Raw genomic sequence first — 12,500 nt, forward strand, 5'->3', positions numbered from 1 at the left:
TTATTTAGTAGTAGTGTTGTCAAAATAAAAGTTTTTTTTTGCGTAATATATGTGTGTATATTTATGATTAATGATCGGATTGTTTGTTTCAGCTGTAGTTAAGTCTAGTAACCCCGTGGCTGATAGTCCCTGGACAACTCGTCCTTCCTCCAGTAGCCCCGCCCACCCTTGGGGAACCCACCAATCACCGCCTGACCTCTGGGATGCCCCGCCTTCAAACTCCACCTCTAACATGGATGAAAAAGCCTGGAGGAGCCCAGCGCGACCTCACATTAAAAACCAAAGTGAGAGGCATTTTTGATTAGTGATAGTGACTTTTTAGTGAATTGTCACTTTAAATAAGTAAATATTTGTAGCTCTAGAGATCCCTCACTTCGTTCACTTCGTTCTAGTGTCGAGTGTGAAGGACCCGTTTACTATCCCAGAGGAGGAGGAGCTTAGAGTGGAGGAGGAGGAGCCTAGGGTGGAGCAGGCAGGGCCAAACCGAGTGTTCAGCCCTCGCTGCGAGAGCCCTGCAGGTCCTCATCACACCAAACCAGACCCTCTTCACGCTCGCTTTCCTCTCCGAGCCGAGCCCAAGCTCATGCACGTCTCTCATTTCAGATGCTGATCAGTTCGGCGAGTTGGTGGTTGCTGTTCAAGTGAACGGACGGGGAAGTGACAGTCCAGAGGCCTTTGACCTCTCTCGTCTTGGGCCTCCTCTGGATGCAGTGACCCCCAGACAGTGCCGAACCCCCGAAGCGTTCCTCGGCCCCACTGCTGCCTCCCTCGTCAACCTGGACACGCTTATTCCCACAAACCCACCGGTCAAGAGCAAAAACCCCTTCCTGTCAGGTAGGAAAACACACACTCAGACACGCTTATTAATTATTCTTTAATGTTTTGAAGCCAAATTTTTTTATTTTTCTTTGGAATAGAAGAATTAAACTCATAAAGGTATTATATCATGCTGTTCTGATTCTGGGGTACATGAAGTTTGGGAATATTAAAATATGTTTATTCATTAAGGATGTATTAAATCAATAGTGTCAGTAAAGACATTCATAATGTTACAAAATATTTCTGTTTCTCAGAAATGCTGTATTTCGAACTTTCTATTGAGCTGTGAATCATTAAAAATAAAATGACAGTTTCCACAAAAATACTGGGCAGCACAACTGTTTAATAATAATCTAATAGATTGCTAATAAATGTTTCTCGAGCAGCAAATCTGCATATTACAATCATTTCTGAAGGATGATGAGACAATGAAGACTGGAGTAATGATGCTGAAAATTCAATTTGCATATTCACATATCTGCTCTTTAAAACTGTAATAATATTACACAGTGCCACTGTATTTTTAATCAAATAAATGCAGCCTCGGTGGGCAGAACACTCTATAATGATATTTTGTGACCCGTGCAGGTCTGGCGCACCGTCTCCCACAAACCCCTTCCACTGTGAGCAGCCCAGACTGACTCTGAATCAGATGCGTCCTCACTCCACGCCGCCGCTGCCGGCTCACGCTCTGTCCTACAGCGCCTCCTCCCTCTGCCCGTCCTGCAGCAGAAGCCCCAGACTCTGCCCTCGTCCTTCACACAGCCGCCCCACGGCCTGCTGGACCTGCCCAGCAACCTGCCACAGCCGCTGCTGCCCTCACACCCTCCACCCGACAAACACAGCACCCGGCCAAAGCCACAACCCCTTCCTCTGAGGAACCGCAGTTTCCTCTGAAGCCATACTGAAACTGGATCATGGCAATTTGGTTTCAGTGTGAACAGACTTAAAGGCTGATTTAAAGCCGAAAGAATGATGAATGGATACTGAAACAGGATTACGGCAATTCAGTTTCAGTGTGAACAGACTGAAAAGCTGATTGAGAGCCAAAATAAAGAGAAATGGAGACTTAAACTGGATTATAGTGATTTGGTTTATGTGAACAGCTGATCAAAAGCCAAAATAATGAGAAATGGAGACTTAAACTGGATTATAGTGATTTGGTTTCAGTGTGAACAGACTGAAGAGCTGATTTAAAGCCTAAAGAATTATAAATGGATACTGAAACAGGATTACGGCAATTCAGTTTCAGTGTGAACAGACTGAAAAGCAGTATTAAGAGCCAAAATAATGAGAAATGGAGACTTAAACTGGATTATAGTGATTTGGTTTCAGTGTGAACAGACTGAAGAGCTGATTTAAAGCCGAAAAAATGATAAATGGATACTAAAACAGGATTACGGTAATTCACTTTCAGTGTAAACAGCTGAGCGAAGCCAAAATAATCAGAAATGGATACTGAAACAGGATTATGGCAAATCAGTTTCAGTGTGAACAGACTGAAAAGCTGATCGAAAGCCAAGATAATGAGAAATGGAGACTTAAACTGGATTATAGTGATTTGGTTTCAGTGTGAACAGATTGAAGATCTTATGTAAAGTCAACAAATGGGAAATGGATACTTAAACTGGATTATAGTGATTTGGTTTTAGTCTGAACAGACTGAAGAGCTTATTTATAGTCACATCAATAATATATGGATACTGAAACTTGATTATAGTGATTCTGTTTCAGTGTGAAAAGACCGAAGAGCTGATTTAAAGACAAAATAATTGGAATTCAAGACTGGAGCTGGATTATAGTTATTCAGTTTAAGAAATGTGAGCAGATTTAAGTCAAAATAACAGAGACTGAAACTGATATACTGGTTTAGTTTCAGTGTGAACAGACTGAACAGCTGGTTTGAAGCCTAAAAGACAATTTCGGGTCTGTTTTTAGCGAACATACTTTTTCCAATACGACGATACACATTTAATGCTGACTTTATTAACTTGCGTGCGTTTGTCTGTATTCTGTGTGATAATAGCTCAGCCTGGATTATCACATTTATATCGAGCTTAAAGTCAACATGAAATCAGAACTGACTTTGTTTACTTTCACACACAATCATGGTATTATTGTGCACTTATTACGTCATCAATGCATGTTATTTCAAACATGTTTGGTCATAATCAAAATGCAATAACATCCTCTGACCCAAAAAGTATTTTCCAATTGGGGTTTTCAATCTTTTAGATGCCACGGACCCTAAAAATATAACAAAAGAGAACCCCATTATCAGTTTTGAAGTATAGTACAAATTTATTCTTTAAACAGACTTATTTTGTAATATAAAAAGATTGTATAAATTCGGTAATTAATTGGTACTTAATTTAAATATTTTAGTTTAATTTATTAATCAATTAATTTAATGGCTTTATTTGAATCAAACCGATTTGTTCAGTCTTTTTATTTTTCATTATTAGTATTACTTTTAACAGTATTATTACAGTCTGTAAATTATTCCAAACCTTTCCAAAACTCTCTTACAGGGCCCTGGGAAGTACAACTACTCTTAACCAATGGCCGAATATTTACCTGGGCATTCTTAAGACTACTAATGTGGGTGATTTTTCGCAAATAGTTAACATAGTAACTTAACGCTGGTTAATATAGTGCAAACGACAGCAATAATAGCCGGTCCGGTATGCAGTGTCCAATGCAATCTACTCAACTCTCTTTAGATAAAACTCAAACTGAATTTCCAGAATTATGGGTCGTGAACGTTGTTTCATGTTGACTTTATGACATTGCCTCGATGCTTTGCTCTTCTGCTGCACAGGACCAGCATGCTGCTAATGAACTTACCGAGGGGTTAAATGTCAATAATTCAAAAGCGCCCTACGCCGTCTACACGGGGGTACGGTTCAGGAACACAACAGAACTAATGAATCTCACAAACTCACCGTCCTCCCTCGTCTCCTTTCTGTTGCCTTCAATCGATGGATCTCTCGTGACGAGTTCCGGCTCTGATTGTAACCGAGCTCCTCCACGTGCCTGTCTCGCCGACAGTCCCACAATGCACTGGGGCTGGCGCCTCACTTCCTGTTCGGATCTCAGGAGCGCCGCCCGCAGGAACCCGCATAGCCAATTAAAACTCACTGACGCCGTCTGTCTGAAAGGGATGTGTTTTATAATCGCTACGGACTCAATATAAGTCAATGCTGAATTATCTGATGCTGTTATTTCCTCCACTCAGAAAAGTGATTGAAGAACAAGTACCAGCTTTACTGTTAATCACTGCTATTGAGTACGCCATCCAGTTTGTCCTAGTAAAGGAGAACCAGGTTAATCGTTTATTCTACTATGAGTTAAATGGTGTATAGTAAAGACACTAATAAATGAATGTTATCCACTTTTAACGCTATTTGTGCATCATGTGTCCAGCGGAGGTCGCTTTTTCTTAATTGGCTGTCTAGAGTTTGGATTATGAATATAGATCGACATTTCAGTGCTGTACAATTAAATAAAGGACTTTTATATTTAAGTATTTAAAGCTGCGTTTTCACTATCTACGACAGGGTCCTGGAGGGCCGGTGTCCTGCAGAGATTAGCTCCAACCCTAATTAAACACACCTGATCCAGCTAATCAAGTACTTCAGACATACATAATATATGTGTTTTAGCAGGGTTGAATCTAAACTCTGCAGGGCTCCGACCCTCCGGGACCGAGTTTGGACACCCCTGATCTGCGACAAAGCAGTCATCCTGATTGGATGTGATTCTAATGTGAGGCGGGAAGTGAAGTTAGAACAGTCCTTACCCGATTTCAGGCGCACTGTATTTGTGAAAATTGTGAGGATATGAACAATTCTGAGTAAGTATTTTGTATTTAATATTTATATTGATTAGCCATTTGAAACCGACCGTTATCTTTCAGATATAGTGTAGACTTTCGTCAGCTGCCACCATTTTCTGACAGGAAAGAAATCGAGACGCAACAGACGAAAGTCTTAAGACATCAGGGTGAGAAGGCTAATTAACTAATTAGAGTTTTCATTTTTGGGTGAACTGACCTATACGTAGTTGAAATTGAATTTGCTGAACTTTAACACACCGTTATTTATTTTAAGTAGACAAAAGGCTCATTTTCCACCTTCTCTGGACTTGAGTTACCGTTTTTTTAATCCATTCCGCCGATCTTGGGGTAGCCCTTTTAGCATCTCACTCAAAAATGACAAGAGTTTTGATATTTTTCTGACTATTTAAAACTTAACTCCTGTGTGGTTACATCGTGAACTAAGATCGACAGAAAATTGCGATTTTCTCGACTGATATAACTAGGAACTATACCCCCAATCACGTAACATCGCTGCGGTTTTGTGGATGTTATTACGCAGTAGCTTAGACTATTTTCAGGCCTAGCATAATAACGTTGCTCCTGCTGCAGCCATGTTACCCCATCAAAGTCACGTGATTATTTCGCAGGAACGAGAGAAGAGTCAAGTTTTTTGTCATTTTCGAGCATGATGCTAATAACTTATGCTAAGCTACAGCTAAAAGCGCTACCGCCGGACTTGGAGATCGGCTGAATGGATGCAAAATCGTAAAAATGAAATCTAGGGGAGTTGGAAAATAAGCCTTTCTTCAAACAAAGTGATGTCTTCCTTTAAAGACCAGTCGAAATGTTCCTTTCTACTGCCACTAGACGCCGAAACACAGCTTAACTTATTAATCAGCCGTAATGTAAAGGCCTTCAGTGAGTCATAGCTCTGTGTGTGTGTGTGTGTGTGTGTGTGAGAGAGACAGACAGGTTTAACGGTCTCGCTCAAGTCTCATGTCTGAACCTGCAGTTTTTTAGCGGTTTATCAGGTTTCAGACGCACCTGCCTGACTGGATGTGCATCGCTGGCACAAACACGCTTGCATTGGTGTGCAGATCTGGCTGAAGTTAAGGGCCGTGTTTAAAGGTTCAAAGGGTCTGTGTGACCGAAGAGTCGTTTCGGACCAGTTTGACCATTTTTTATTTGCATGCACGTATGAAAACCTGCAACCAGAAAAGTACGAAGACAATGCAAGGACATTATTATTGTAGCAGTAAAAAAAAGTATAAATACATGATTCCATACTTCACACGATAGTTTATAAGAGCTGAGTTTCCCTGAAACGTTTAAACTTCATTAGCTATAAAAGAGTTTATTTATTTCTGACACTAAATCTCTTCCTCAGATTGTATTTTCTTTGGCTGCCTGTCTGTTTTCTCTTCAGGCTGCTTTTTCTGTATTTCTTTGTCCGTATTTTATGCAGAACATGTAACGAGGGGGCGGAGACCTCTGCAGCGTCAGAGGAAGGGGCGGAGTCTTCTGCGTCTACACCTGATTTGGCGTCACGCGCTGGACTCCGGACCCAAGAAGGGTTTGTTTCTTGCTCCTGACAGACTCTGGATGGAGAGTAAGTGATGCTTCTGTTCAGGTGTGTGACGCCGGACTGAGCCAGCTGACAGAGAGCAAACGCAGCGCTTTTCTCCACGGGCAAATGGTGGTCCTCTTGTGATGTCACTCTACCCACAATCCCCTCAGTCATCAGGCTGCTCGCTGATTGGGTGTCTGATCGAGTCACAGACAGATTCAGAGGAGCGTCTCCCCTGGAGAGGTTGAGAGGAAGCAGAGTATCAGAAGTATTTTTACTGTCATCTCCGCCTCGCTCCATCTCTCTGGAAGCAGGTGAGGCCCTGAGCACAGAAACAAGTAAAAATACTACTATTTTGCTTTTTAACCTATTTACATTTTCTCTATGTATTTAAAATAGTTTATATTACAAATACATAAATTATAATAGAAACTATTTAAAATAAATAATACAGAATATATATATGAATATAATTAATTTCTGAATTGTGAAAATATTTAAAAATTATTAATGCTGATTTGTATAATTTTTATTATGTATTACATAATACAATTATGAACATATCAGAATAATTAGTTATTTGTGAATATTCTGACCTGGAGAATTTTTTATGTCATTTTTATTTCAATACTTCAATACCAATTCATCAAGTCATTTGTAAAATTATCGTTATGTCTTATGAATAAATTACAAACAACGAAATTGTAAAATTAAGAAATAATTTAATAAAATAAATATATAACTTTATATTTTTTATTTAATTTGTCAAGATATATACAAATTTGTACATTATAATTATATTATTAACTTATAATATACACATAAAATGTGTAATCAAATAACTATTGACCTCATGGAGGTTATATATTGTAAAATTAATGATTTAATAAAATAATAAAATTGCATAAAATCTAACCTCAATGAGATTATATTGCATATTTCTAATTTAAAAATTTAATGTAATAGTCCTGACCTTTCTGGCAGAGTCCTGACCGCTTGTGCTGGTGTGGCCCCGCCCCTCTCTTCTGATTGGCTAGCTGGTGCTCCACCCCTCTCATCTGGTGTCAGCTGGTAATTATGGGAAGGGTCCGGTCTGTTAGGTGACGCGGCAGCGGAGCATCCCATCACGGACTCTCCTTCAGGTTCACGACAGCGCGTGACGGATCATACGCGAGGATACGCGTCCATCACAGAGTACGGCTCCGGAGCCGGGATCCTGCAGCAGTACCTCAGACACTCCTCCGTCCACGGGAACAGCATCTGAGGACACAGCCCGACGACGTACGGCTGATAGTGAGGGTACAGCGGGAGAAAGCCTCCCGGAGCAGCGAGGGAGTGATAGAGGAAGCCCTCGGCTCTCTCTGCAGGAGCACCTGGGTCTGGAGCGCGGCCGGGGCCTCCAGAGGAGCCCGGGGAACCGAGGACGGACCACCTCGGGCTTGCACACGGGAGGTGAGGTCTCCTGGCAGACGTCTGGAGACGGGGCCGGGTCGCCGGGGTCCTCCGGAGCCGAGCCGGAGCTGACGGAGACGGAGACGTGGCACAGGTTGTACTTCATGTGGTTGAACAGGTGGGACTTCTGGTTGCAGGTGAAGGGACACTGGAAGCACTGGTATCTGAAGGGCTTGCCCGGCGGGCGAGAGGCGTGGTGAGGCTTCTTCGGTTTGCGCTCTTTTTCAGGGATGTCCATCGCGCTGGAGAAAGCACCGGAGACACGCTGGATAATCCTACGATTGTAGAGAAGGATGATGGTTGACTCCTCAGTTATATCTCCTGTACAGAGAAGAAGGAGACTTTAAACACCGGTCACAGTTCAACCGAAAATGAAAAGTCTGTCATTGACTATTAACCCTCATGTCATTCCAAACCTATAAGACCTTCTTTCAATCATCAAAAATATACAGCAAAAACTCTAAAAACTGGTACAGTAAAAAGCAGTAAATTCCTGTAAAATTTACAGGAAAAAATTACATCCCCAGAAATTCTTGCCTTGCATTTCAAATTTATAAGCACTGTTTTAACATCTCTTTTAATCATAACAGATGCGTCTGAATCTCTATTTACTGTAAATAAACAAAGGTAAATCACCTTTGCTCACTGGTTTAATTGTGCAAAGTACATCCAAAAATATTAACCGTTTTTTAAAGAAGTCTCTTCTGCTCACCAAAATGCAGTTAAATTGTGAAAGTTATCATTTAAAATATCTTTTCAAACGCAATGTATTTCTGAGATCAAAGCTGTCACGTGATACTTCAGAAATAATAAGAATATACTGTTCAAGAAATATTTACTGGGCTACCATCAATGTTGAAAACAGTTTTTAGGATTTTTAAAAATGATTAGTATTGCATATTTTGTAAAATAGAAATCTCACGCAACTCTCTACCAGTCTTACTCTCACTTTTGATCCGTTCATACGAGCACAAATCATTTAATCTACAAAACACCGGAGCAGGATCATCCCTGATGTGCTTTTCCTTCAGCGGCTCGTTTGAATAACAGCTCCGTCTCTAAAGTTGAGTCTGTCGTTTGAATAAACGCTTAAATCGGTCGTGAATCTCTCTCTGAGGTGAAGAGTCTGAATCAGATGTGGACAGATTTGCATGCAGTCGTCTTATCTCGTGTTCCTCGTTCAGAGCACGCTTTAGTTCTGGTCCTGGGTTCTTCAGAAACGTTTGTCGTGATAAACGTTGGCTGATTTACACACACATCATCACGTGGGAGTTAGGGACAGGCTGCTGTCAAATCGGATATATGTGTCTCCGTTAAAGTTCTCACAAAATGGTATAGAAATAAAAACAACAGCAAATATAAAACCGGCGTGCGTATGACACGCTTTCGCCTCAGCGCGCTGCGTGTCATATACACGTCTGTTTCTTAGTCGCTGTATTTTTGATTTGTTTTTGTGCAAATAGCCTTTATTTATGTATTATAAACGGTCTGAAACGACGTTTCATATTACAAGTTTATATTTCAGTTACGTTGTTTAAAAACGCTTTTTTTACTTGCTTATTTACTTGATTGTTTATGAAACTTAATAGCAATTTCTACAATTTCTTATTTTTCTGTTATTTAGTTTGATCTTAAAGAAGCGTTTGTTGGATCGATTCTTACCTTTATCTCCGGGACAGGTGTCTGGGTCAGGTGAGGCTCAGCTCTCAACTCCTCTGAGGAGCTCACCTGACCGGCTCTACCTGTCTGCTGAGGTCACGTGTGAAGGACACGACGGCGTTCACGCGCTCGAATGTGAGGTCGTAAGAGGTCGTCTGAAGCTGAGAAGTGAAGAGTGCACGCGCACAGGCCTCCATCGCTGAAGAGAGAAAGGTTAGGACTCGATCGCGTTTTAGTGGAAATCAACAGAGGTGGTGTGTGTCTGTGTGATGACAGGCTGGAATGATCAGAATGCGACTGGTCGAGTGTGTGTGTGTGTGTGTGTGTGTGTAAACAGGAGCAGTTGAGGACAGATGCAGGCAGGTCTGCACAGGTGAGAGTTTAAAAATAAATAAATATGACTCAAAAAAATGATTCATTCTTTCTCTCATTTCTCCTTGATCTTGTTGTATAAGTTGCACCTATGAACTAAATCTAATTTGCATGCTAATGTGTTTATAGGGCATCATATTGTGAAAAATGAGTATAATAATGGGAATAATAATTGACAAGAACTTTATAATAATATATAATATTTAATACAACATCGAAATATAATTTATTTCCCTATTTACTTCCTAGTCCCCAAAATGCTAAATAACCGTGCTTTAAGTCAAAAATCAAACGTTCCAGAGATGTTTTAAGACCGTGGAGATCCTGAGCACCCCTTAGTGTGCTCTTTACATCCAGACCTAAAACTACACGAAGAGATGAGCTTTCCACTGATTCATGGGGTTGTTAGGACAATACTTGGCTGGGAGACAACTATCTGTAAGATCTGGAAACAGAAACGTCTTCATACGTCCTCGTCTGGCACTCATGAAGTAATCAAAAGCCATGTGGGCTTCATCAAATACAAGAATACTGGAATAAAAATACAGAGTTAACTTAGCTCTGATGGTCACTGCTGTATGGATGATCACGTCAAAATCAAAAGTATATACTTTACTTTTAAGTATACTTTAAGTCATACTTAAATCCAGGAAAGTCCTGCAGTATGTTTGTTCCAGTCTTGAACTCAGCGGCTGATTTCACCAGAGGAGGAACCGAGTCATTCCTTTCAAGACACAAACAAATATTAAGTCCTCAAAGAGTTAAAGTGAATGACATAATTAAGAGACTGAGCGTGAACGCTTCCTGTTAACCATCGACATCACGGAAGAACCACCAAAACTGTGGTCAGCGTTTGCTCTAGTTGCTTCTAAGCTTGAAACAGGAAATGTTTGTGCAGTGCTAAAGCAGATCTTAAAGTGGCAGATTATCATATGCTTTCTGTCCGAAAGGGCCGAGTGAGCGACGGTCCAAACCAGCATCGCAGTCCTAACAGACCAGTAGCAGTAGAGGCAATCCAGGAGACCAGTAATCAGAGAAACAGGCCGAAAGAACCGGAGAGAACGGGGTGCCTTTGAACACATGGAGGGCTTCAAACAGGAAGTGGAAGCATGGCTCATACTCAGGCGAGGGCTTCCTCTGCCGGCTGGATGTTACGTTAAGTACATTTCTGGGACGTGCATAAAGACTATTTTTGAGAAGTGCATAAAAAGCAGACTAAAAGTATACTTTCCTGGATTAGTTTTAAAGAAGTATACTAATAGTAAACTTCTTGTGTGCAATAATCTCTAACTTAAACATTAACTAACCGTCACAATTATCGTGATTCTTCAGCATATGCTGTTTTTTTTTCAGAAGAAACATCCAGCAAGATGTCTGGCTACACAATCCAGTTTTCCAAACATACTGAATAAATATATTACAGTGATTTTAGTTTTATTTGAGCGATGTTGTTCTCTTGATGAGGAGGGACAGCAATGTTTCCATTGATGAGCTTTAAACAAACCGTGTTAACCGCATAAAGTCAGTAAAGATAAAGTGCAGTCGCTCTATTTCTGTTGATCTGATGACCTTCACGAGCTGTGGGATGAACTCATACTTCTATACATATACTAAAGTTTATTATCAAAGACCCATGACGAGTTACTCTGGGCAGATTTCTATGTTAAAGAAACAGGAAGATGAGATGTGCATGTGCTTGTGTATGAAAATATCCACTAGTTCTTCACAGAACATGATCATTAGTTACTTGTTAGTGAGCTTATATATAGAGGAGGGGGCTTTCTCACTCTTCTCGAGCTTCTGATTGGCTGAACATCGGTGTATTAACACATCATTAACATGTATAAGATGTGTGGCCTATTTTCTCAGAAGACTGTGTTGAAAGATGTTTGTGTTTTATGACTGTAAGTGTTGATCAATGCTGTATTATAGATGTATTTTCTGCTGATGTCGGTCAGAATGGCTCCTCGTCTTCCTCTGATCTTTCTGCTCATGATTCACGGTGAGTCTCTGTTATCTTCACTTTACAAACATCTTTATTTAATACCTCACAAAGAGCGGCCGATGAGACTTTCTTGTCCTGTACTCACATATCTGAAAACAGGAAGTTTGGCGAGACACGTCAAAAGACTCGAGCCTTTTATAAATGTTCAATATAGTTTTGTTTGTTAATCAGTGTCAGGAGATTCAGGACGAACTTGTTGTTCAAAGCATCTGATTAGAAACAAAAGTTGATTGTGAGCTTTATTACTTTTTGGTAATAATTATTGTGTCGAATGAATTTATAACATATAGATTCAGAGTTCAGAGATGTTAGATGAAGTAAACACACCTCGTCTTTAATAAAATCTAATGGTATTTTCTTAGTCTTTATCTGCATTATTTGAAAATTGTTCACGGCTGTTTTTTCATCACTCTTTTCTCTCCTTTGTCACTGTTCTTTCACTTCTGCTTTCCTGCATCACAAGCTGAAGATGAACTTCACATCATTTCTTTCAATAGATTCATGAAAAATTAGCTCACATTTCCTGTAAAGAGCTTCCATCTAAGAGTATTATCATGTTATCATGGTCTGTTGTAACTGATAAAACAACATTTTCATCCTGATGAATCCTGTGTTTCAGGTGTATCTAGTGCTGGTTTGTCTGTGAGATACAGTCCTTCACACATCTGTGCTCTAAAACACTCATCAGTGATAATGAGATGCACTTATACATACCCTCCTGAACATCAGATCAAGAAAGTGTTCTGGACCAAAAACCCTGTAAAGGATGAAGAACCTCCAGATCTGTCTGAGGACCCTGAATACAG

At 40.4% G+C, this 12,500-nt stretch overlaps 2 protein-coding genes and 1 pseudogene across 2 annotated transcripts in view; 2 read left to right on the forward strand and 1 right to left on the reverse strand.

Moving 5' to 3' along the window:
* LOC122353032 overlaps positions 1-893 on the forward strand; it is a 5,142-nt pseudogene extending 4,249 nt beyond the window's left edge.
* A 4,911-nt stretch (positions 894-5,804) lies between these two features.
* On the reverse strand, positions 5,805-7,331 carry LOC122349282. Its single transcript, XM_043245266.1, has 2 exons — positions 7,180-7,331; positions 5,805-6,528 (listed from the first exon to the last, which is right to left on the reverse strand). Exons 1-2 carry the CDS (start codon positions 7,329-7,331, stop codon positions 5,994-5,996), a joined length of 687 nt encoding a protein of 228 aa, XP_043101201.1. The 3' UTR covers positions 5,805-5,993.
* A 4,158-nt stretch (positions 7,332-11,489) lies between these two features.
* The window catches only part of LOC122349292 (sialoadhesin-like), a 1,999-nt gene continuing 988 nt past the window's right edge, over positions 11,490-12,500 (forward strand). The window contains 2 exon segments of the mRNA XM_043245276.1: positions 11,490-11,691; positions 12,314-12,500. The exon segment at positions 12,314-12,500 is cut by the window's right edge and continues 152 nt beyond it. Coding sequence (XP_043101211.1) covers positions 11,622-11,691; positions 12,314-12,500 — 257 coding nt within the window. The 5' untranslated portion in view covers positions 11,490-11,621.

This window comes from Puntigrus tetrazona, chromosome 1 (assembly GCF_018831695.1).
Source record: "Puntigrus tetrazona isolate hp1 chromosome 1, ASM1883169v1, whole genome shotgun sequence".
NCBI classification, from domain to species: domain Eukaryota; kingdom Metazoa; phylum Chordata; class Actinopteri; order Cypriniformes; family Cyprinidae; genus Puntigrus; species Puntigrus tetrazona.